Here is a 26,989-nt window from a genome sequence, read left to right on the forward strand (position 1 = left end):
CAGAAATTGATTACCCGATCCAATTGAAATAGAAAAATATGTCATTCTAGTTGAAAATTTTATTTGGGGTTGTTCAATCTGGAGAAGACTGGAGAGACCTTCTAGCACCTTCCAGCATCTGAAGGAGCTACAAGAGCTGGACAGAGACTTTTGACAAGGGCATGTAGAGATAGGACCAGGGGGAATGACTTCAAACTGAAAGAAGAAGATTAAGATTGGATATTGGGAAGAAATTCTTTACTGAGAGGGTGGTCAGACACTGGCACAGGCTGACCAGAGAAGTTGGGGATGCCATGTCCCTGAAAGTGCTCACAATCAGGCTGGGTGCAGCTCTGAGTAAGCTGCTCTAGTGGAAGGTGTCCCTGTCCATGGCAGGGGGTTGGAACAAGATGGACTTCAGTCCCCTTCCAGCCCAAACCATTCTGTGATGGGACAAAATGAGAGACAAAAGTTCCATCTGATGAACTGCACATTCAAGGCAACTGTGACAGTTTGGTTCCTTATTCTGAACTTCTGAACCTAATGCTTGTTTTTTTCAGAGAGCAACAGAAAATCTGCAGGCTATCTAGAAGCTGATTGACGGTTTCCTGGCTAATATCCAAAGATAAACAGAGAAACAAAAAATTGTGAAAGACTGAGTTTCACTAAAGTGTAAAAATAATAAATGCCCAAATCAGTTTATCTTCATCCTTCCAACAGCATTTGTCATCTGTGAAAAAAGTAGCAAAGCTTTTTCACTCTTCAAAATGGCATGTGAGAATTGAGAGGCTTACCCAAAGGAGCTGAAACAGTGCATTAGAAAAGTTGCTTAAAAACCAAATGTAAGAAGAATAACATTTCACCCCTCACTTTGCTGACAGGTGAGATAACAACCATTTCTGGTGCCACAAAGAACTCTCAGCTAGACTGGCATTTCAATGGAAGGAAGAGCCACACCAATCCATATGGTTCCCTTAAACAAAAGCCTCTCGGGTTCACGACCAACATTTCAGTCAGTCCTTTAAGTAAGAAAAAGCAACAACTGATAGGGGGATTTACTGACAGGTGTCAGGAGTCATTGTTCTAGGAAAGACTATATAAAAAAATTCTTTCACTACTGGACTTTATAATATGTATGACAATACTATCTTTGAACTTAAAATCATCTTCTCAGAGCTGATCATCATGACCAGAGCACATGGCCTAACCCAATCACCACTCAAGCATGATGGAAACTCTTCCAGCTCAAGTAATAAACTTGCATGACCATTATCACCCTGCCCCTACTTATTATGGCAAATTGAGGGAATTTTATTTGCAAAACACTTAACCACCAAGGACAGAGTTTTTCAATAGAGTTTTAAAGCATGTTACTCCAAGATTAGGTTACCAGTGTTCTAGCAAAAGATCAGAAGGTTTGCACATGAATGTAAATAATCCATTATCAAGCATACAATTCTGGTTCAGTGGCCACTCTAACAAATCCAAGGACTAACAGTGACTTCCAAAGACTGAGTGTAATATTCTTCATAATATTATGTACATGCAAGACAGAAGTTTTCAGAATATTCTTTGTAGAGAAATCATAAAAATAGGAGTGAATCACCCAACTTGAAATGGTTGACATTTAATTTTTGCAGCAGATATCCAACCATTACCTACCACTTTCTATAAAATGTAAATTGGTGTGTATCAGAAAAGCTCCAGCATGGCTTTGTGGTGGTTATTTTATATACATATACACATTGCAGAGAGGCACATTCTTTGTTAAAAATCAGTATGAAATTCTTCTGCAGGAACTTGAATGCTTCCTTTCACAGAAAATTCCCCATGAACCTTTGCTCTTCATGTAAGGCGGTCATGTTGAGTTAAAGCAAAATGCTCAGTTTGCATAAAACTAGAGGTGCACCTAGTTTAAGGTGTATTTTCAAAATACATGTGTCATAAGTGTCATTACAAGCAAAATACTTCTTTTTATAGAATGGAGAAAGAAACTTCCTTTTGACATTCTATTAAAATGTAATAAGGGCACAAAAGGAATTTGGAAGTGTTAGTCCAAAATGATCTACTCTAACACTATTTACAGTGCAAAGATCTTACAGTAACATCACAAAGTAACACCAGCTCTTTCATATGGACTCTAAAAATTGTTGCTCACTTCTTAAGTCTGGTAGACATCCAGTATGTTCACAACTGGCAACAGAGCCTACAGTATTACAAAGTTATTGCTGCTACTGTAATGTAAAGAAATGAGGTTATGATGATAAATTTTCCTGTTAGGCTGTAGGGAAACCTGTTTCATTTTACCAAGCACATTACTTCTTATCTTTGTCAAAAGCTCCAGGAAAAAACAGAGCAAAGTTATCTATTTGTACTTTCTTCCACAGAAATGGTGGACAGCAAAATAAAGCGTGAAATCAGCTGGCTTTGTGTTAGTTGGTTACAAAGGTGTGCATCAGTTCCACTTGAGCTGAGCTGCCTTGGTCTGTGCCAGTGACCTGCAAGGGCTGGCTGAACGAGACCCCAGCCATCATACAGGCACTGCTACCTTTGCTGCAGTAGTAGAGGCACGCTTTGATGGCCAGGGTGGCTTCAGCTGACACACAGCTAACAGGCAACTGAAAGGGAATGACAGTTTGACAGGAAACATCCTTTATTTCTCCTGTCAGACACTGTCCTTGCAGCAACCAGGTGTTATCTGCAAAAGAAGAACAGATTTTATCATTAGGCTATTTAACATCATGTCTGACAGCTACAGAAAACACTAATTCTACCTACAGGACAGCAAGGACTTTCCACATGCAGCATTAGAGGAAACCGCTTTCCTGATTTTTTCAGTTGTGAACAGAAAAAAAAAGGAAAAGAATTTACTAATGCTTTATCAGTCATTTAAAGACAGAGAGATCCATGGCTTTGCATCAGCACTATAGGTGTGTATATATATATATATTACATCTTCTTTAAATGCAATGGAATTTCTCCTATATGCTCTTTAAAGGATATTAAAATTTATTCTGATATACACAAGTAAAACTTCTCAAATTAATGGCTAATGTACATTTGCATCAGAGATCTAATATACCAGGTAAAATATCTGCCATAAATGCATTAAACTGTAGGTAAAATGATGGCATTTCCAAACAGCAGTGGTGGTATTATAGATGGGTTGTGGTGAAATTTAGCAATGCTGACTGTTAGAATGAAACTTGAGTTTCACTTTTATTTAAATATTTGAGAGTATGTGAACCAAAAAACAACCTGTACACTACATACACCTAATTCATTGCATTGAGCCACAAAATCATGCAGCATGTATTAATTCAAGTAAAAAGCAGTCTAGCAGGTGTGTGGCTTTTTTCAATCTTTGCACTCCAGCTGTTAATAAATGCATCACCTCCAAATACCATGTACTGCATCACTAGGTCAAACAGAACACAGGACAGGGAGGGATGTCTTGACTCAGCAGACTGAGATCCCCTGTACTGCAGGATGTGCTGATACACCCCACTTCTCATCCCAACCAAGGACTTTACCTTCTGCTGTGATAAACCAGGCACTGGGAGCTTCTTCATTCAGTTTTGAATCCAGTGGAAGAGCCAACTTTAATAAAAACTGAATTGTCTGCCCAGGAGCTACAGTTAGTGAAGGAAGTTGAATATTTGGTGCAGATTTAGGCAGTCTTGGAAGGTTCATTACTTTATCCTTTTGCACAGGCAGGTTATCTGGAACATCACATGCTTCTGGCTTCAGGATAGGCAACTATCAGTAGAAATCAAACAAAATATTTATTTTTATTTTATTGGTACTGAAAATAAATGGGCTTTCACAACACAATCACAGTTACAAAGTGACATCATATGGCTATTGGGCTAAAACTTTCTGACAGTGTGCAACAATACTATGAAAAAATAGGTAAAGGGAAGGACAAAATGTTTTCTTGAAATGAAAAAAACCTGATTAATCCAAATGAAAGCAATGTTTACTACTAAAGCCATAAAAACCACAACTGCTTTATAGTATCCCTTAATTTAAAATGTTTACAGTTTTGTTTTAGATAAACTGTAAACATATTTCCTTCTAATTCTGGTGCTAAACTGAATGCTTCAGTAATAAAATCCAGGATTTAAACTGTGCACATTGCACAGTAGAAGAGAATTTCCCAGAAAAGCCACCAAGATGTTACATTATATGAAAATTTAAACACACATGGAGACTGTGTATTATTAAATGCAAGAAACTTATGAGAAAACATTAGGGCCATTATACCATAAATATATGTATACATACATTTCAAAAAATCATTAAGTTATAGTGGCATTGTAAGGTGGACATGAACAGAGATTTGTTTGTTAACAATCAAATAAAGCTGTGCTCAACTTTAACAGTGGTTTTGATCTGACAACCTGAAAGCACTTTATATGTCTTGCTTTAAGTTGCTAACCTCCAAAATCATCTCTTACAGCTTATCACAGGGCTTGGTAACTGACTTCACTTTCCTTTTTTACAAAGTGCTCATGAAATGCTTTTCATGCTGAAAAACTGGGCTGAACATTTCAATGAGTGACATTTCTGCATTAACTTTTTCTAGAGGCTTGTCACTTTCTGTTTTCATGCAAAAGTTGTCTTTCTGAAGACCAAGGCTTTCAATAATTGTGCTTACAGGCAGTGTTTATTTGCCTGATCATCACAAAACATCCCATGGATACAGTTACTGTACCCCAAGTTAGTTGTCTCATTTTTATCACACTTGCTGAAGTCTGAAATAATAATTTATATCAAGAAACACCATTATCAGTCTGTTTAGTAAGTATTACTTGCCATGGAAAGAATTTTTGTTTCCAAATCCAGGACTTTAATCTGATGATTATTTGTGTCTGCAACATACAACAGGCGGCCATTTCCCTCAACACACAAACCTCCTGGTTCATTGAAAGCTGACTGGGTAAAGCTGGAACCAACAACATTTCCTGCTTCTCCTGTGCCTGCCAGGGTAGCACAGTTCTTCATCTTGGGATCCACAACCTTAATCTAAGATCAACAAAGACACAAGAAGCTTCTCTGAGAAAACCCAGCAGGATTTAGATGTTCTGCATTATCTCCAGTCACATTTCCAGTAGCCAGCCCTGCTTTTTGAGTACCTCAGCTACCAGGTGTGCATACTAGAGGCTGTGTTATCACTCTTTACCAAGTGACATGTCCCATCCTTCCCTCTCCCCACTCCCTCATGGACTTCACTTCTTACTTTGGTCTTCATTCAGAGCTCCCTTCCATGATTTTGAAGGTACCTAACCTTACTCTTCAAATCAACCAGATTACTTCTCTGGTAATGCATGTAGTCAGTGTACAGTTAAAACTCTTCTAGACATGAATGCTTATATAGTATCACATAAAAACAATCATGTAAAACAATGTCCCTTATCCCAGAGTTCCATGGAGGTAACCCAAAATACTTCTCAAAACTTTTTCTCAGTTTTATCAAACCTGCAGTACTCCTGAATAAACCCTTCTGGCTCTTTTATTTTAGTTCAGCATCTTTGAGAAGGTACATAGAAAGTCTTTAGTCTGAACTGTAACTTGGCACTTTAAATTCACCTTCCCCAAGAGACCACCATATCAACACAGAAGAATGTGATAGCAAAACAATGGTAAAGAGAAGGACCCAGAAGGGAAGGAAGGAAGGAAGGAAGGAAGGAGAGAAAAAGAACCCACGAAGGAATTTGTGTAATTAATTTCCTCAGCTTAACAGGCCAAAACAAAATCTGTCTATGTTACTAAAATAATTCTTTGTAGCAATAAAAATTTCCAAGTCTGTACATTACAAGTTACTATACACTTACCTTATGATTATAGGAATCTGCCACATAAAGTAGCTTTCTTTTCTTGTCCCATGTCACTCCCAAGGGATGCTGCAGCTTTGCATTTATGCCTGCTCCATCCACATCACCAAAAGCAAACAAATTCTGAAAAATTATTTAATTAATACATTTGATGATTCAATGTGGGCATGAATTTAAATGATTGTAATTAAATGGAAATTCACTGACTTTTAAAAAAAATCAAGACAATTTCAAAACAAGGATACTGGAAACCTGGAAGTGTGACTGCTAATCACAGAAATCTAAACTCTCACATCTAAGTAAAAAAATGAATCCAGCTGATTTAATGACCACACAATGCTGAATCAAACTGGCTATTTCAAGAATAAGTGAAGTAATTTCTTATCTAAGGAGCAACAGTCTGCACTACAACCTGAGCGTCACAACTGCCACACGTTTGCATTCCAAGCAGTGAAGTCAAGAAATTGATGGCCATGGAAACTGATTTACCCTCTCACCCCAAAAGTGGTTCCTCCAGGTCAGGCTTGAGGAATATTAGTAGGGCAGTGTGGGGAAGTTTGAGGTGATTACCAATGGGTCTCTCTCTCCTCCTACAAGGTGCTTCACCGCGCCGTCCTTGAGCGAGATAGTTCTCACGGTGCTGCTCTCGCTGTCGGCCACGAACAGGCAGCTCCAGGGCTCCTCTGGGGCCAGGGACAGCCCTGAGGGCTGGGCAAACCCTGCCTTGTGTGGGTAAGCATTGTTCCTGTTCTCCTCATTCCCACTCCCAGCAAAGCGAAGGCACACTCCTTTCTTTAAGTCACTGAAGGCAAAGAGCACCCAATTTCAATCATGAGTTTGAAATAGCTCAGACAAGATGCACAAACAGAAGCTACAGAACAGGCATTTGTGAGTTATAAAACCAACTGTAATGCAGTAGAGAGGAATTACTCAGTGCCTTTCTGCTTTTATATCACCTCAGCACATCATTCATTACTAGGAAACTCAGCAAATGCAAGGAAAAGTAACATTCAATTATATGAATGGACCGTATCAAGTGATAGTTGTATAGTTGAAGTAGCATCTTTCATTTCATCCAACAGATGTGGGAAAAGGAGGCAGCCTTTTAAGCACATAAGCCTTTAAACTAAATTATTTTCAGTTTAATTTGATTATCTGTCTCTTTGGGATCTGAAAGCTGTTTATCAAGAGAAGCAGCAATCCCACATTTCTCTTAGTACAGTTGCCTACCTTCCCTTTGGTAGTTTTCCACCTTCCAACATCAGTGCCCATATCTGGTGAATGCCTGCCATAGCTATCCATAACACATCATCTTCCTGCGTCCCTGAAACTTTTAGAAAGGGACACAGAAAAGTAGATTAAAAAACCCCATTTTGGAAATGTTTTATAACACAAAGAAATTATCAAACCAACTGTTATCCCCCCCAGTCCCTACCCCATCTTCCCCATAGGGGAAAAAAATAAAACACAACCAAAAACACAGAGCGAAAAAGAGAGAGAGAATGTCTTTCATCTACCTAAACTTCCTATTTTTCTTTTTTTCTTCTTGCTATCTTATTCCCAGGGGTTTAAAAATTGTGGTTTTAATACCCCTACGTGATAAAGGCAATGTTTCAAGTGAGATTTGCTCTTTGCAACATTCTACTGTTGTGTCTGTTTTCACATGCTATTTCTGATTCATACCAGCCAACAAATAAGTACCTACCCTTGCTGAGCATAGCTTTGGGGGAGGCAATCTTGATTTTTTTTGCTACACTAGTGACAAAATCAGATACTCCAAAAGACCACTGGGAGTTGTTTACAGGTTTTGAAAGTACCATTGTACTTTATACACATTATACACAAAGAACATCATGTCTTAAGCTAAGGGTAACTGATGCTTACCCTGGAGAGCATCAGCTGCAGTTTATTCAAACAGTAAATGTGACCTGGGCATTTCCTAATTTCCCTCTGAAGTAACCACCCAGTTTCCAAGTTGTTCTCCCTCAGCACATGTAAATGTGGTGTCTCAAATGCAAGATGCAGATCTGTGGAACAGTGACCTTCTGGTCTAGAAGTGTTCAAGCACGTGTCAAGCACCTATTTTTTTTCTACTTGGAGTAAAAATTACTATTCAGAAGTCCAAATCTATAAATAATTACACAAAGCTTTCCCCGATAATACTTCACAAAGAAAATTATCCAAGTGGAAATTGAAGAATATATTTCTACTTTATAGCTTTAAATGTAATCACAGAGAAGCAGTAAAAAATGCATGAAGGCAGATTGTGAAAGACAATAAAAAAACTCTCAACAACCCAAAACCAAAAAAAATTTAATTATCTTAGTCTTCCCTGAAAATCTTAATTAAAAGTTGACATTCAAAAACAGCATTAAAATGAAGACAGTATTATCTTTTTAACACTGTCCCATGCAGTTGTAGACAACATCAACGCTTTTTTTTTTTAATAAATATATTGGGTATTGGAATAACCATCAGCCACTCAACAGAAAAGTACCTTAAAATTACTCACAGAGATATTTTATTCACATGAACTTGTAAAGTATTGTGTATCTCATAGATGTTCCTGAAAATAATCTCACGGATAATTTTCCCCCCACCAAAAAAATATTTTGGAGTTTCAAAATAAAAGCAATGTTATACAAAATGCTTGCAAGCATTTTAAATCTGACAAGTTAGTCCAAAAAATCAAATTGCCACCATTCCCCCAACTGAAATCCTGCCATTTTTCTTCTAATCCCAAATCTTTTCTACCCTACACACCCCGAGGGGGAAAATGGCATCCTTCTTTCTCCAGAAAGAATTTCCTTAAACTGTGAGCTCTCTTCAGAACAACTTTAACAGAGTTTTTTTTCTTCAGCATTTTCTGCTCATTGGATCAATATACAAGTTCCCAAGAGTGTTATCAAAGTAACTCTGGTGACTCTTTTCTGCATCTCCCTGTGGCTCCATGTTTTTACATAAACTAGAGTTCCAAAAATGAAAGCCAAACTTGCAAAGTGCCTTAAAGCATTTTCTTGATCAAAAAAGGTTTGCAAATTGAGTTGTAAAACACACGTTTTATAAATTACCAGAAATGCTACCAAAGTTCCAACAATGCCAAAAACTCCAGTATAAAAAATGAAAACAACATCTCACAACATCTCCCTGTCCCAACCACTTTTTGATTAGAGTTCAGTTCTAAGTGATTTAAATTGAGAAAATAGATTATGAAATCATTTCAGTCCTTCCTATATAGTAACTGCTCAGCTTCAGGATTTTCTATTTCCATTATGCATATCTTGCACTTTCAGACGTTACTATTCTAAGTACCCCAGAATGAAAACTGTTTAAATCACTGGTCTATTCAGAAAGTGAGCTTTTTTATCTTGCTATGCTACACAATTAATTCTGAGTTATCTCAGAAAGTTTTGTTAATTATTTAATATTCACTTTATCCACCAATTACATGAAGGAGTAATATTTGAACTGAGTACTGTTGAAAAATCTGTTCCATTCATCTATCCAGCTCCCTAATACCAGAGACTGACCTCTGTGACAGTTAGATGTTGAAAAATTGAAAAGGCTTCTTACTTTAATTCTGCACCCAGCAAGACATATGAAATATGAGAAAAAAGTATCAATATTAAATTCAAATTTTACTGAGGATGTAAGATTGATAAGAGAGAAGATCTCTTCTTCAACTAGAGAATAAGGCAGTAAAAATAAGTAAGAGTTCCATAACTGTCATAAATTTTAACACAAATATTTTCTACTGGTTGGCTGTTAGAACAAAAAGAATGGGTGTGAGCATGGAAACAGCACCAGCTCTTTGTGAAATTGTGGAAAATACATCAGAGCTTTAATAAGAAAAATTACACAAACTCAGAAAATTAAAATGAATGCTACACAGCTAAGGTATTCTATCAACAACAGTCCTCACATATTTTAATGCTTTGTGTTCTGATACAAAAGCAGAAAACGTTTTTCTTTCATGACAGAACAGTTTGAGGACATCACCATTGTTATCCTTGTACAGTTCTCACAGGAGAAGGAGACCAGGGAAAGTCAGAATGCTAAAATTATGGTAATGCCATCATTATAATAAGTCCTTATCATCCATGAATGGAAACTATTTGTTTCTAAAGAATTTATTATAAAACAACATAAGAAAAAAGCAATTCTCTACATTTATTCAATTAAGTATTACATTCCAACCCATCCTGAGCTGTTCTAAAAATGCAGAGTAGTTTCTCCTTATTAGGGTATGTGCTTTCTTATCTGTGGTGTGCCTGTATCCAAGAGAGGTATGGCTTGCAAATGGGATATCCTTGTGTTATAAACATTCATTAATAGTGAATACAGCTCTGAGTGCACAAACATTCCCCATTAGGTGATGCCTCAGTTATTGTACAATGCTGTAGATCCTGACTCTGCTGTATCTATGTTAAGAATTCACAGTCCTGTCTGTGCAAAGGCACCTATTCAAACACTCAGAACACTGCTGAATGTTGCTGGTGAGTCAATCTGAATGCACAGAAATTACTTTGTTTGGCACCAGTCACTAGCAGCATCTGTCTGAAGGGATTCCATTCCCAGGACTACCCACACTTCCAACTTCCCCATCTGGGGCTGCATGCTTACTTCCAGTCTGGGAATTAAAAGCCTGGGAATCAAAGATACATTTTGTGACTGGCACCACTGACATTTTCTAAATAGACTGAAGTCTGAAAATATTATTCTGTCTACTAATTTTATCTTTGAAGAAATAAAAAGAACCAAGGAAGAAGTCTTCTGGTACATTCATCCTCTGCAAATTCTCAAGAAGGGGCTACACAACACACCCTGCAGTTCACAGACAGGCACATGCACAGTGAATGCAAGTCTCACCTGCTCTTCAGTCAGTGGAAGTTCAGCAAATTAAATGCAAATGTGTCAGAAGAATAGAGAATCAGTGCTCTTCAGTGAGACACAAACAGCAAAGCTCCAAAGGAATGCGCTATCAGTGAAGCCTGGACTTTCACAAATACACCTCATCCTTTTTGGATGACTAAAAATCAATTTTCTTCTTTCTTTTCTCTTGCTACCTGGCACTCTTTCACATAGCATTGCATCACACAAACAGCATGACCCTTTATGAAAAAAAATGCTTCTGGAATTTTTCTTCTTAGCTTACATACCTTCCCTCTCATTAAGGGAAATCCTTGGATTTAGATACCAAGTGGGTTTCATACTGTGGAGATAATAAGGAGCTAAAAATTATGACTGTAATGAAGTCCTTTTAATTTGTTTCCCAAGATTTCTAACTCAGGCCTTCTAACTGCAATGGCAGTAAATATTTAAAAGAAAATCCCAAACCAAAGAGATAGTATTTGTAAACATGAAAAAAAAATTGGATTATTTAGTGTTGGGACACATCATTAAACCTACAGAAGGAGCTAAGTCTGGTTATGTGTTTCACTCCTCCTAATTAAGCACAGCAAACCCACAAGCTTGAGGGTACTTCAGCACCACAGTCTCCCTGACTTCCAACACCTGCATTCCATATTCAAAAGCACTTCCAGCCTCAAATGGTAAAAGTTCAAAATTGTGTCTCCTTCTGACCCCAGCATACCTGACAAATGCCTCTCTAAGTCTTGTTAAGAAGTGTATTTTCAGCAGTTTTGCATCTGAAATTAAGAACTGATACACTAACTATTCTTTAGAAATCTGATTTGTACTTTAAGCTTCTTTATTGTGAACATAGATTTAATTAATAGAATCAGACTATACACTGTGGAACAAAAAGAATGAGATCCATTACTCCATGTACAAATATAATACTTGTTTTACAGAAGGCAGTTTCAAGTCATGGACTTCAAAACGATTCAAAGTTTGACACCTGTTAGAATGGCAACTGCTAATCCAACTGCTTTTTTCCTTCAGAAAGTAATCATTGTCATTATGCATTTGGTCAAGACAGAGAAGTCCAGCTTAGAGAAGTGTCTGTCAAACTACATTGAGTAAGATTACTGTTGAATATTCAGTCACTACTCCCATTATATCCTTACGTCAAGACTTCATCAGGCATCTTTATACTAAAATATTGACATATGTACCTCAGTTTCTACAATGAAAATGTGAAATACTGATCTATTTTGTGACTGTTACTACTCAGCAATACTCATAAACCCAAAGTAAGACCGGGTAAGGTCCTGCTTCACTGCAATCCTGCCCTGTAACCTCCTAATTTCTTATTTCTCAAAAGACTTTTTCAGCTAAAACACCTCTTACACAGGAATAAGACCTCACTATAACTCTTTACTTCACCCCTCTCTTTAATTAAGTTACTTATTCTTTGAAATTCCTACATCTAAAATAAAAAATAATGGCTATTTACAAGTAATTTAGAAAGAAAAGACAGACAATGCAGCTTTGTGTCAGTGATGTCTCTGACCATGGTTTTCTGTGGAACTAAACTTCTATAAGGGCAAAGCCAAATGGGGCATCTCTGAGCTTGAACTTTGCATAGGAAACAACTAAAGAAATGAGCAGGCCTTTTGCATTCCAAGTAAATCCACATTGCTACATTGTGAAGTCATATCACATATGCAACAGATCTTTGGAAGAATTCTAGCTTTGCCTTGTCCAGAAAAATGATTCCAAATTAAAGCCTGATGATAGCAAAAGCAGTTCTTTTATGTTCAGCTATTACCCAGGAAGATTCCCTTCACAGGACAGTGACAGCCAGAGCCTCAATGACAGAATGAGACCAGATTAGAAGGAGAAAAGGTGACATGTAGAAGAAAGCATCCCTTCAAGATACAGACAGTTCAGACAGAAACACTTCATGTATGATCTGAGCTCCAGCAGGAAGTTAACTGCTAACTGCTTGCTGCTTAAGTAATTTTTAATTTTTTTTCTTACATTATGAAAGAATCACAATGAGTAATACAGGGAAAAAAAAAAAAGAAGTGTTTGCTCTGGAATGCAGTGGTACCAAATAACCCTCTAGCAGAAACACAGAGAAAAGAAGGATGAAAAATATCTTACATACTTCTGCCTTTTAAGGGCTATAAAAATTGCACCAGTATGATAAGGTACTGTATTTTAATTTAAATCATATCTACATAATACTTAAATTTCTATAGAAATTTCCAACAAGTTTACTGAAAGTATGGTCAACACTGTACTTGGGACTTACTATAAATATGTACTTTCTATAAAATGTACTATGAAATTTCTATAAAATGTACTTTCTATAAATAGATTACAATCATGCAGTTTAAGACCAGATTTTGGAATGTGAAACATACGGTTATGTCACCAAGCACAGGTCATTGTCCTGCTCCTTCCAGCAAGAATGCAGCTATCAAGAACATTTCATGCTCAAATCAACTGTGCATTAAAGTATCACTTGCTTTCAACACCCACTAAATAAAAATAGAAGGGCACAACAGAGAAAGCTAAAAAAGCACACAGTAATTTTGTAATGTATTTTTAAGCTGCTGTCCCTCCCCTTCTATTTCCCACACAATCTATGCAAATTTCAGCACCAACCTCAGCAAAGCCAGAATTTAATCCATGGAGCTCATTCAAGAATTTTAACAGGAAGGTGAAACACAAGCTCAGTGGCCACAATTAAAGAAATAAAAAAAATGACAAGGAAGAATACTCTGTCTGAATCCTACCATCTGTTTTGTCTCCATTAACTCCCCTGCCTCAAAGGGAGATATTTGTGCCAAATTTTGTTTAAATGGTGTTTCACAATCAATCTCTGTCTCAGATTTCAGCGTCTGTATATAGAACAGGGCAAATACTATGGAAATACTATTTAAGAAAATACTAAGTGGATACTTAAAGAATGCTACATGGTATCAGTTCCGAATATTAACTTCTCCACCTCCTCAAAAGTTTTTTTCAGTATTTTCCATTTCTCAACCACCTACATATTGAGGCTTTAAAGAAAAAATAATTTTTTCAGTTGGTCAATACATACTCTAAACTGTACACAGGAGTTAAACTCAAAAAATGTTAATGATAGAGGAAAAACCTTTCTCTTAAGGGGCAATCTTTCTCCTTTGAGACTTTGAAAAAGGTCAGGATAAGCTGTTTAATACTACCCAGTGTAGTACATAACCTGTCTAAACACTTCAACTTCCTTTTTCTCCCTTTCATGGTCTGGATAGCCTGGCTTTGGACACTGAAAGCAAACTCTCAGAAGTATCACTTGTTTAAAATTTTAAAACCCGCATTTTAAAAAGCAACTATAAATCTATCTTCTGAAACTGCACAGATTTCCACTACATAGATCTAAGGAAAATGGGAAGGTGTGGTGTTATTTCCCTTATGCCACAACAGTTAACACAAAAGTCAAACTTTTAAGATTTGTTGAAGTGCATGTTGACTCCTGCAATTTGCACAGAGAGTAATAAGCATATGCAAAAAAAAAGGACACTGCTGTGTGGGTGCAAACAAAAGTAATTTTTGAAACCCTCATAAATGACTTCACCCATCCAAACGCCTAAAAAGACACTGGCAGACCAGTTGTAATACTCTGACAACAGGGTATAGGCTCGTAGGGCAGCACTCTGAGAGGCACAAACACTCTATGTTATACTGCAGAGCAGCAGAAGCTCCCACTTTGCTCGACCAAGTTGCAACTTGGCAATTTGGAACTGAAAAATGCAACCCTGGCAAACTGCTGCACTGCTGACAAACTATTTTGATGGCTGGCAACAAACTTAAAGAAGTCACTGCAGCTTCTGACAGCAGAAAATGCTTGCTAGACATGCACTGCAGGGCTGGCTCCTCATGGCCTGGGACAGATTCCTGTTAACATTCCATTCAATATAACTCTCTATTTTTACAACAACACTCTCTGGTTATAGTTTTCTAAAGAATTTTAGAATTTACTGCTATTACAGTAATGTATATTTCCCCCCAGTTTATCTATTAGGCTTATTATCCTCTCGAAAAAAAAGAATTTAAATTGATTCAATCTCTGCTTAACTGACAGTTTATTTTCTACTTTGTGGCAATCTAAACAGACAACTGACTAGTAGGTTCTAATTGAATATGAAAAAAAATCTGCATCACTGTCTGAACAAAGTGCATTTAGAAGATCTGATCTCTACACAAATGCATATTAAAATTCAGCAATCAGTGTTGAACAGTACAGATGACTAATCCTCTACAGGTGACTAACTCAGTAAATACTATGTTCATGTTGATAACAATTATCATATCAATTAACATTTAACAAGCAGAGCTCTCAAAATTAAAAAAAAATCATCATATATTTAACTACTGACAGAAGCAGGATAAAGCATAATGAAAAATTAAAATTATAGGATATTTTGAATAGTTCTGTTAACCAGCTCAATTTTCTGAAGCACTGACCAGTCTCCTCTTTGTTGATCTGTGAAACAGCTCTGCAATAACATCCCACAGGGATCAGCTTTCTGGTTCAAGATCTCTTGAAAATGACACCATCTAGCCACACAAGGCTCTTGGTTCACAAAAGGAAAATCAGATTTCTAAAATTCAGTAAAATTCATGCCTGCATTAGTTAGTAGCAGCCCACATCCAGTGAGATTCTCTTTCAGGTGCTCCTCCTTGCTCTTCCAAGTAGGACTCCATATGCTTAACACACTGTAAAGGTTGTTGACCAGACCTTTGAAAAAAGGTGGGGTTTTTTATACAAGGTGTGTTAACAGAAGTGTTAAATCTGAAAATATATCCCAGTTGCCCACTCAAGTACTCAAGGCTGCTGGCTGTACTCTGTCTATACTGACAATGTATTTGTACCAGAAGACTCTACACTATCAGCATTTCTGAACCAGCTTCATGGACCTGTTGGACCAAGGCCAGAGGAGAACACAAGGATGATTTGAGAGCTGGAGCAGCACCTCTGCTATGGAGACAGGCTGGAGAAGAGATGATTCTGGGGAGACCTGAGAGCACCTTACAGTACCTAAAAAGGCTAAAACAGAGCTGGAGAGGGACTTTTGATAAGGGCATGCAGTGATAGGACAAGGGAAAATGGTTTCAAACTGACGGAGGGCAGAATTAGGAAGAAATTCTTGACTGTGAAGATGGTGAGGACTTGGCACAGGTTCCCCAGGAAAGCTGTGGATGCCCCATCCCTGGAATTGCTCAAGACCAGGCTGGATCAGACTTTGAGTAACCTGGCCTAGTGGAAGATGGCCCTGCCCATGGCAGGAGGGTGGGGAAAATGGTCTTTAAAGTCCTCTCCAACCCAAACCATTCTGGGATTCTATGTTCTCTTACATTTCAGTGTATTTTCCTCCCTGGTAATTGACAGAGGATTTTAACAAATGCCTCCACGTCAGTAAAATGTTACTAAACTCGCAAAGCACCTCTAATTTCAAGATATTATAGGTAAATCATGCTCCTTCTTCACCCCATTCATCTGCAGATTAAAGAAAATCCCAATACTGGAAGTCAATCTTCCATGTCTGAAATATCAACCTAAGGGTTTTACGCCACATCAAAGCATTGTTAATAAACTGGCATCTGCAACTTCTAAATTAGACTGAAATGGAAACATGAGAAAATTGTGCTTCAACTCATAGTCAGTAACAGCTGGAAACACGGCAGCTATGAGATGCCAGGCTCAGGTGTTAAGTGAAAGAAAGCTACTTAAGTCCTCAGAAGGTGATTCTTGCATCCTCTTATGCAAAGATTTATTTTACCTCCTGATGTTTGCAAGGTGTGTGCTGAGGTATTCCCCTCCTATCTGATTGTCTCTACAGTGATCTTGAGCCTAATGATTTTATGTCACCTAAACAGGAATAAACAGAGGTCCCAAACTAAAATTATTTTTATTTCCTAAACTCAAATATTTACAAGCAGACATGTCTGTATAGTCAAGGAAAGGAACTTTTAGACAATGCTTGCTTCCTGTAAAATGTACCTGCTTCTTTAAGTGATCCTAGCCTAGGTCCTGCCAAACAAAAGCAATCATGATTTCCTTCTGTGTTTGGATGGAGTAACTACATAACTTGGTACAAAAGAATTTTTCTCCCATCAATTAACATTTCAGGATCCAAAGCAAAACTGCAGTTACCATTTGCAATAGAAAATATAGTGGTTTAGACCAATGTTACAGTAAATCTTTCCTTCTTTTATCTCAGATGAATACCAAAACAGGAAAACATTTAGCAAACATTCACACATGTAAATATGAGATGTTAAAGCTGAACTGATACAGTACTTGAACTTCCAAAGACCACATCCCATGGAGAGCTGATGGGCTGCTCTTCTCCTTTTGCTCCACCTTCCTTATCAACACCTTGTACCCCAATGCCTGCTACAGTGGTCACCATCTGCGACTCCAGGTCAATCTGTGTGAAGCAAAATGACACATTAAATGAACATATGAAATTAACTTGACAAAGTTACAGATAGTTTGAGAGAGATGTCAAAACCAGAGGAATCCTAACAAATACCAGGCATTTGTTTTTTAGGGAAATAATTAATTTTAGCAGAATGCTTGTTGATGGAAAGGGAGTATGGAGGTGGGGAAGTAGCAGGTAGCATGAAAACCATGTACATGGAACTCTATTCCATGTGCAACAAAAATTAACACTGCTCTGTCAGCATTTGCTCAACAACTGTAGAAAAAAGCATCACAAATTTCTGGATAAACACTTAGATAAACAATGGATATATATATATATTAAAACTCCTATAGGAATATGGGATAAAAACTCACATACTGTAATAGTATTTGCCATCTCTATATAAAATAATCTGTACAAAGGTAGCTCACATGCATTAAGGGTGCACCTCCTCTGATCACAAATGGGATACTGGTGAGGTCCCAAGACCAAGATCTGAGATACACACAATACTTTAAATAACAAGGCAATATTATATTGCATCACCAAACTTACCTTCTGGTTATCCTAAATTTGACCTAAACTAATGTAAGATCCAATTCCTACACGCTAAAACTTTGCAAGTGTTTAATCAAAAAGAATACACAGGCAGCCAATTCTGGTATCAGGGTAGTTACCTGTATTTGAGAGACCAGCCAGCCAACGGAAGTTTGGATATTCACTGCACCACAGCACTACAATAGCTTTAGATAACAATCTGATACTACTGGAAGTCAAACAAAACCAGTTTTTGCTTCCAGTACTAAGAATAGATGTTTCTCAGAACAGGAAAGTGAGAGTAAGAAAAAGTAGTAGTAAGAAAATGTAAGAAAAATACCCAATCCCAATCCAAAACCCTGTTAGGCTATCAGGAGTAGCCCACCTCATCTGTATTTGAAAGGAAGCATAAAAGTATATGCAGCCCTTAAAAAAATCCTGCACAACATCACTTCTTTATAAAATACTGGACCAAATTTCCTTTTTGAATTTCCTTATGGAAAATTTACCTTTCTAATTAGGTGATTTTCTGTATCAGCCACATAAATAACATTATTTTTTATAGCGATTCCTTGTGGTGAGTTGAAAGCTGCCTCTGAAAATGCTCCATCTCTCCTTCCACTGTTTGGACCTATAAATAAAACACAGCAAACACAAAAGTAATTTTTGAAAAACTTCACCTTAAAAATAAAGTGCATACATTTAAACCTCCAGGAAAATTACATACTGCAAGAGCTGCTTTCACAGTACTTGTACATTTTATATTACTACTATTTGGTGTAGTGTCATTTTAGTCACTGTGCTATGTAATCAAAATAGCCTGGTGCTATTAAGTTCTGAACTCATTCTGCACAAGTTCTCTGCTTTTTTAAGGTCATATTTTAAAGTGAAGCCTTAATAGGGCTCTAAATTGTTCTAGAGGAGTCCCAATAGGGTTCTAGATTGCACTAAAAGGCAACAGCAACAATGGAAGACAAAAATAAAAAACTGCAGGTTTTTTTTTCTTGACCACATCAAAGCAAGCCAGCAGAAAAAAAAATTCCAAAGCTCAACTCCATTTCATTGGTTTAGATTTTGGAGTAATCACAAATTAAACTAATATTTGATTAGCAACATTTTCTCATTCAGAGACTAATTAAGAAAAAGATGTTATGGAACTAATTACACAAAAGAACACTAAAAATGATGGAGGGACAGTCTTTTGCAGACAACAGTCAGGAAACAGAAAGGAACATAACAGTTTGAAGGTAAGCACTGTATGTCAGAGAAGGTAGCACTTTAAGTGCATTAGCAGGATGTGTCAGCAGAAAACACTTACGAATGAGTTATGTGTGTACCATGATTTATGATGCAAATAACAATTTCAACCTTTGTGCATGCCCACATTTATTACCACATTATCAACTTCATTACATTATTCTCTGCCCACTGAATCATTTAACTGAGTCACTGAAATACACAAACTTTTACAACCTTCTGTCAGAAATCAATTTAGACCTTGTCAGACATAAAGGACTGAAGTACTGGTGTGTCAGATTCCAGCAACTGCCCTTATAAGTGGGAGAGCACACATCCCCAGGGAAGGGAACAGCACACAATGCCACAGGAAGGAGGGTACCAGTTTGGAGCTTAGGAAATTCCTGAAGTCCTTTCTAATGACTGCCCCAGAATACCAAAGGGTAGCTTTTAGGCACAGACTTCCTCTCACAGTATCAAGCAGAAACCAAATTCTCTCACATTTGTCACAAGAAATTCTCTTTGCACATCCTAAGGAGAAAGGTATTTAGGCTAATGCCTTAATGATCAATCAGGTTAACCTGGATAATGGATAAAACTAGCCAGGGCAGTGTTACTTCAAACAGCAAGAGAATTTTTCCTCCTTTCTTTAAACAGAAGAGTATTTTTATGAGATTTGTAGGATCTTGCCTTGGGGCAGGCATTAGCCAATTCCAGACTAAGTAATACAGGACACATCAGCACACAGGTCCTGATTCTGAGACATAAACAAACCACTGCCTTCAGTAATTTGAAGATTCAACTGCTTCCTAAATCTGTATATTATGATTATCCTAACAGTTACATACTTGCTTCACTACGATGTAACAGACCATTTTAATAGGTTTTAAAAAAGGACAATTTCATTTGTGAAACAGTAAAGCATATAAAGAGTGTGCAAACTGTCTTCATTTGCATTGCAAAGCACATTGTAATTACATAAATGCAACTATGGATGCTAGTTTTCCAAAGCTGAAATGTTACTTAAATAAACTTTGTAACAAATGTAACTAAATTTTAAATATTTTCACTATTTTCATAACTAGTTTACACATTATCATGTCAGTTTTAAAGAGAACACAGGTATTTCTATATGTACAAAGGCAACTGCATTTTCAGTTACCTGTATACTTACGGGAATGCCACTGTTTTAATAATTCTCCTCTGCTTTTGAAACCAGAGATCCTAAATAGGAATACTCTTTCATTGAAAAAACTCAATAATCAAACAAAAAACACACATGAAAAACCTCTCCTCATCATACCACCACCACAATTCAATGTTCACTTCTATTGGAAGGGGAGGCATTACAGTCTCTTGGCTTTTCCCTACCTTGCTGCTTGATGAGGATGTGCATCCTTTACACCTGAAACCATTTGCAACTCCTTTAGAGGAATACAAAATGCACTTTGTATTCCTCTAAATTGCTATAATAAACTTACATATATATCCTTACCTCCAATAGTGTGTAGAATTTGTCCATTTTTACGAGTGACCAAAATCCTGTGATGTCCAGTGTCTGCTATGACCAACCTTTCTCCTGAATCATCTACAGTCACTTTGCCAGGAAACAGCAGAGGAGAAGGTGGAAGGGAGTCTCTGTACAGCTTTATTCCAATGTTGTTATCCTTGATTTGTCCTTTTTCCTTGTAGAATTTCAGTGTTATAGAAGTAAATAAAAACAATTTCTCTCTGTGTCCCTCTCCAACAAGAGAAAACAGCATATTTCCACGAGGCCCAAGGATGACCAGAGTTGGCCAGCAGGACACTTCTAGTTCATGCCACAGTGTTGCATCTGCATCATTTACCACAGGGTGCACAATATTGTATCTCAGAACAGCACTTTTAATGTTATCCAGAACTTTTTCATTTGGGAATTTCGCTGAATGGACACCAACAATAACAAGACCATCTGCAATGAGAAATGAAGTTGTGCATTGAAATGTATTTAAATAATAATAATAATTAAAAAAAAAACCCACAAGGGAAAAATGAACCACAGTTATTTCATAATCTGACTGACTGCTTCCCAGAATGAGAAAGGATTTAAACAAACAGAAAGCAATTACATCTCAGGAGGAATATAGATAGCTATGTATAGAAAATACTGAAATTCAGAAATAACACTTCAGTAAAATTACCAAACTTTAGGATCATTACTTCCCCAGCTGGTTCACATGAATTGTCCTTAGCTCCTGAACCACTACACACTAAGCCAGAAAATACTTTCAAAATAATTGTGGGTAAGTTGTAGCTGTTCAAGTAATACTTGGGGTTTTTTAAAGATACTTAGGCCACCTCTTTGTCTTCTGATTCCTATATACAATTATGGTGTTTAAGAAAATTCTTTTTCCCAATTAAGAAGAAGCCATAAAAATAACACCAGATTGTGGAACTCCAGGATTACCTGAACATATCTACCTCTAGAGAAACAGTAAAAGACATAATGAATAGGCTCTGGAATCAGTAGTCTGTATTTCAAATAAAAATTGCAATTATGACAAATAACACTCACTACAAACAAGGCGGGCTTGAATATAACAATTTCACGATTAAAAAATTAAGAAGACACTATAACTGTTGCAGTCTTATCAACTCTATTGGAGCAGAAGAGCTGTTGCAGTTGCTGAATGCTGCAGTATCAGACAGCTGAAGTTGTACAATCACTAACTGCTGAAATCTAAACAGCAGGTCAAATACTCTAACTGTAATGGGATGAGCACCAGCGCTTGTATCTGTCCTTCAAAAACATCATTAAAGCTAGAAAGGCAATTCTACAGTGAACACCTGAACAGCACAAGTAAGGTACAACATCCCCTCATGAGGAAAACTGTGGAAATGATGGATGCTATGCTCAGAAGTAACAATATGCACTCCATTTAAAACACTTTGTTTGAAGGATTACAGCAGAGCACAACACTGGATTTATGCCAAGCTATTTCTGAATATTAAAAAGTACTTCCTCTTATAGAAGTAATTTCTGGACTGCTGATAACATGAACTGAATATGCACTGGGGTTTAAAATAACTTTCTGAATGCCACTTGAAACACAGAAATAGCACCACTGAAGATAGCAGTGAGAGCATATCAGATAAAGATGCTGGGCGACATTCAATCCTATGGAAAGCAGTCTTCATTTTGAAACAGATCTCCTGAAGTTCCAGACAATAGAACTAGGGCACATGTACTATCATATTTATAATGATTTAGAATCACTCTAACATAGTCTTCTGTGTTTAAACTTCTCCTGTCTGGTGATCACACAGCTGAAGTTTCAACGTGCTCCATGTAAGGGCATTTGAACCACACTAAAACAAAGTCATCAGAGTATGTATGTACTGAGTGTGTATGTGCACAATGTACAGTCAACTAGATCAAGGTTTGCTCTTGTAACTAAGAAAAAACAGGTAATATCCCTTCAAGTTCTCAAACAAGAGATTGAAGATCCAAATGCATTACAGACAGATGCTTTGCCAAGTAAGATGTTTTGCTCTTCAGGCTTTTATCTTTCTCAACTTTCTCAAGTCAACAGCTGTCCCCTCCCCTTTCTCCTAGTAATTAGTAAATCTTGTTTGCTTTGGGTGAAGAAGATGCACACTGATATAAGACCATGTACTGAATATTTTTCCATGGCTCAAAAACCCACCAGCCTTACTGCCTCATATATTTATACACATTACTGTAATGTTAAGATTTAGACATGTAGCACAACAAAGAGAGATTAAATAATCCTGAAAGGGCTGACAATCAAGACATTAAAACAGTTAAAAAGAACCAAAAGGGAAATGTACAGTGAAAAAAAAACAATGTATTTTTGTTTGAACTATCAAGCACCTTAATCTCTTCCTGAATCCAAATGCTATCCTCTGCTTCCTAATGGTTTAAATTTAAGATTAATGTTCCACACACCTGTTCTTCTTTCCTTTCATCTCCACTTTTACCCCAAGCATCTTTTTTCTCACTCCAGTTTCTATTGGAACAGGATAGCTGAAATCCAAAGAAAACTTACAGGGGTAGTTCAAATACAAAAATAATTTATCACCCATCAGCAAAGTAGTAACTCCTGTGACAGAAGTTTAATACAAACCAAAAGAAAAAATATGTCTCCAATTGGACATTTAGTTCAGAGTGCTGCAGCCTCTTCTACACCATAGAAGTATAGAGATATTTAAGCACTTCTAGGAGAAAGCTTGTGGGGAGAGGTTGTTAAAATTATTATTTTGTTATCAGCTGACTTAACACCTTAGTGTTAAAAAGCAGATAAAGGACATGACTATATTATTACACTCACAGTATACTATAAAATAGTTACCATTTAAAGGTATTATTCATTTTATGACAACATAATCTTCAAAAATCTGTATCTAGACCTTCTTCCCAACATGCCTGATCCACAACAGTCCACTTATCATTTGCCATTCACCTTCCATTTAAAACTGACTCCCTCCCAAAAAATGCCATGAAGGTTTTTCCTTATAAGACAAAGTTCCTATTATTTGAAACATAACACTGCATCTCAAATGTCTCCAAAGCAAACATCTAAGCTTTGCAAGGTAGAAAAATTAGTTTGAGTCTTCTGTGAAGTACTAAGTGCTATCTAAAGCACTACCTAAATGTCAAAGATATTCCAAATTCTTTCCCTATTGAAAAAGGTAACACATGAAAATAAACATGGCCAAAATTAAAACCAATCAGAAATAGCAATGGAGAATCAAAATTGTAATGTTATTTACTCTACATGTATTGTATTTAATACAGTATTTTAGGACTGAAAGTAACACTGTTCTTCAACTCCCTGTTCAGTCTATTAAAATATCCCAGATAAGTGAGTAGCTGACACACTCTGTGTGAGACTACAGCTTATCTCTGACAAGCCATCATGACAAGACACTGCATTCTAAACAGAAATTACCCTGCATTTTTATTCAGTCAGAGTGAGAGACTGATCTCACTTCAGATGTGACTTTAAAGACCATAATTCCCAATTTAGAATACAGGGCTATTAATGGTATATAACATGATGCCAATACCAAAAAATCTACATCAGGCTTACATATTTTGTTATTTCAGTTCCAATGGGAAAAAAAAGTAATCTATATCCTATTCTGCCACCTGTCTATATTCATTCTACCACCTGTACTATATTCTTCTCAGAGCTGATTCCTCAGTCAAGGGTAGAAAGTTACCAACTTATATTAATTTTGAGCCTGTATCTCACATTCTTGAGTAGCTTTTTGAAAGTCACCTTATTTATAGAGGTATCAGATTTGAGCTTTAAGCACACATCCTGTTTGTCTAATTACACAGACACACCAGATACTTTATTTAAACACATTTAAAAATGTGATGGAAGTACACACATGTCACCTTTTTTAGGCTACTTAAAAGATTAGACGACATTTTTAGACACCCCTGAAATATTGCCAGCAGCTTAGTAACCAGCAACAAAGTGACTCAGCTCCTCAGCCTGCAACAGTGCCAGGAAATTCTATTCCAAGCCAGCCAAAGCACTTTTACCTTTATCAGAGTACTGGTGCTCTAAGGCGTGGAGGTCAGGCAGCAAGTGCAAGCAATTGATGCAGCAGTAAGTGAAGAAATCCAACACTACAACTTTCCCACAAAGGTCTTTGTGAAGAGAAATAGGACCTTCAGTGTTTAACCATTGCAGATCTGGAATTCAGAGAACAGTAACAGCCAGTTAGGGGGAGGGTAGGGCACCAACACAATGCTCCTGGCACTTTTAACTTAAAAAAAAAAAGAGTTTGACATCTCTTTTTATGCAGGCAGAAAAGCAAACATAAAATCTTTTATTTATCTAATTCATCCTTACATTCTGCAATTTTTCATAATTAGTAAATGACAATATCATTAGTAAGATTCACTGTAATATGAAAGTGTAGTTTATATCTTCACATAGGTAATTTTAATTGAAAGACTATGTAAGCCTCAGAACAAATTTTATACATTTTAAAACATGATCTACATTATTCAACCCCCAACAATGCCATTTGGGTAACAATCAATTATCTAAAACTCACACAAAGGTTACTGAAAGTTTGAAAGTGTTAAACTCTTCATGACTTTTTTCCAATAGTTATGTAAAGAACTGATTTCAGAGATCATTGGAATATTCATGTGCTTAGAGCTTTTATCTTGTTTTTCAAAGTTTGAAATGACAAGTATCAATTAATTCTGTTACATGGGAAGAAATACAACTTTTTCAGATATGCACAACAGTTCTCCTGGTAATTTATTTTAACCACTTGATATGAGACATGAAAAAATTTTCCTCCTCTGATCCCATGAGAGGTATCAAGATACGGAATAGATAACCTAGAATGTGGTCTGCCAGTATTATTTCTTAACATTTCTGAAAATTATAGAGGGAAAAGTTATTTATGATAAAATGCAAAGCTATGTAATTTTTGAACTTTCACTTTGAAGATACAGAATAAATACCCTAGAATGTGGTCTGCCAGTATTATTTCTTAACATTTTTGAAAATTATAGAGGGAAAAGATATTTATGATAAAATGCAAAGCTATCTAATTTTTGACCCTTCATTTTGACAGTTTTCTTTGAAGAAAATAACTCCTTACTGCTCAAGAAGTTATTCCTACTTAAGTCAGCAGGAGGCTTGTTTTGTGTTTCACTAAGAGGAAGACTGTTCTCTGTCTCCATATATTTATAAATATAAATGGATGCATACAATATAGCTTTGGTGAGAATAATGAGAATAATTCAAGTATATGCATTATTCCCACAGTGTAGGAGCTTTGCTGTTCACTTTTTAAAAGAAAAGGGTAGTTTATAATTTTACAGCATTTCTCCCTTTTCACTAGAACTAAAATACCTTTCATAGATATTGGTTACTCATTTGAGCTCTTTTTAGAGGAGAAAATAAGCCTTGACAGAACACTGAAATAATACAATGGCATAAGCTAAAATTCAATTCAAGGCCCCAAATCTAGACAGAGAGAGCATTCCTTTTGCGGCACTGGTTAAAAACCGTAATTCATACCTATCATACGTGTGATTTTAACCCTGAAGCTCACCCCCTGAGGTCTCTGTCTCGCACTATGATGTGAGCTCCCACACCTGCAGGGAGCCTCTCAAAGGTCAAAAAGACCCTGAGCAGGACTTGGCACAAGGGGAGACAGAAAGGTGTGAAGGGGAAAACCAGCGCAGGAGGATGGATGACAGCTCCAGCACAGTTTGTATTACCGGGGCACGAAAATCGACAAGCGTGGCGAAATAATGGGTACAGAGCTGGGGAACATCCCAAGGGATGCTCCGGGAAACCAAGAGAGCTCAGGAGAATTAGGAAGGCTCTCACCATCACCAGAAGCGACGGGTATAAGTACACAGTACAGGTGGTAACAGATTTAGAAGAGAGGCTTTACAGAACGTGACTTTGTAGCCAGTACCAGAGAGAGGATATTTAAACGGGGATTTTTCGCCTTGCCCTTCGCTCCTGGTGCTTCCAGGAGTGACATTTCCTGTAGCTACAAGTGCCACTTAAACAGCGGCTCACGGGGCCTCGCAGGCAGCGGCACCTCCAGGCAGAGCCCACACGGGGAGGGAGAGCCGGGGCTGCGCCGCCTCTGCCGGGGCCACCGCCCGGGCCGCGCCACCCACCTCCGCCGAGCTCGGGCACCGTCAGGTCCCGCTCGCGGCTGTCCATTTTCTTCAGGTACTGGTACACCAGGTTCTCCTTCTCCTGGGCAGTGTCGGCGTCGAGCAGCGCGTACTCGAGCTGTGTCTGGGCGGGCAGCAGCCCCGCCAGCCCGCCCGCCGCCATGGCCTCACACGGGCGCTGTTTACCGGCCTGCCGCTTCACCGCCGCACATTCGGCACCGCCCGCCGCGCCACGGCGGAAAACCGCGGCTGAAACACAGCATAAAGTACAAAGTGCAGACATGCAATAACTCGTCTGTCTCGAAGCTGCGGCTCCTCACTTAGTGCCCGTTTTTATGTATCCTTGGTATCCACAGCAGCACATTCCCACAGGGAGCCCACCGCAGCCATTCCCGCGC

At 37.5% G+C, this 26,989-nt stretch overlaps 1 protein-coding gene across 1 annotated transcript; it reads right to left on the reverse strand.

Moving 5' to 3' along the window:
- On the reverse strand, window positions 1-26,949 carry NHLRC2 (NHL repeat containing 2). Its single transcript, XM_033066211.2, has 11 exons — window positions 26,592-26,949; window positions 24,471-24,623; window positions 20,409-20,864; window positions 18,187-18,308; window positions 17,014-17,143; window positions 7,047-7,146; window positions 6,387-6,618; window positions 5,817-5,939; window positions 4,798-5,007; window positions 3,513-3,738; window positions 1-2,677 (listed from the first exon to the last, which is right to left on the reverse strand). The coding sequence occupies exons 1-11, from the start codon at window positions 26,872-26,874 to the stop codon at window positions 2,412-2,414; spliced, it is 2,301 nt and encodes a 766-aa protein (XP_032922102.1). The 5' UTR covers window positions 26,875-26,949; the 3' UTR covers window positions 1-2,411.
- Between the last annotated feature and the right edge of the window lie 40 nt (window positions 26,950-26,989).

The sequence above is a fragment of the Catharus ustulatus genome, chromosome 8 (genome assembly GCF_009819885.2).
Source record: "Catharus ustulatus isolate bCatUst1 chromosome 8, bCatUst1.pri.v2, whole genome shotgun sequence".
NCBI classification, from domain to species: Eukaryota; Metazoa; Chordata; class Aves; order Passeriformes; family Turdidae; genus Catharus; species Catharus ustulatus.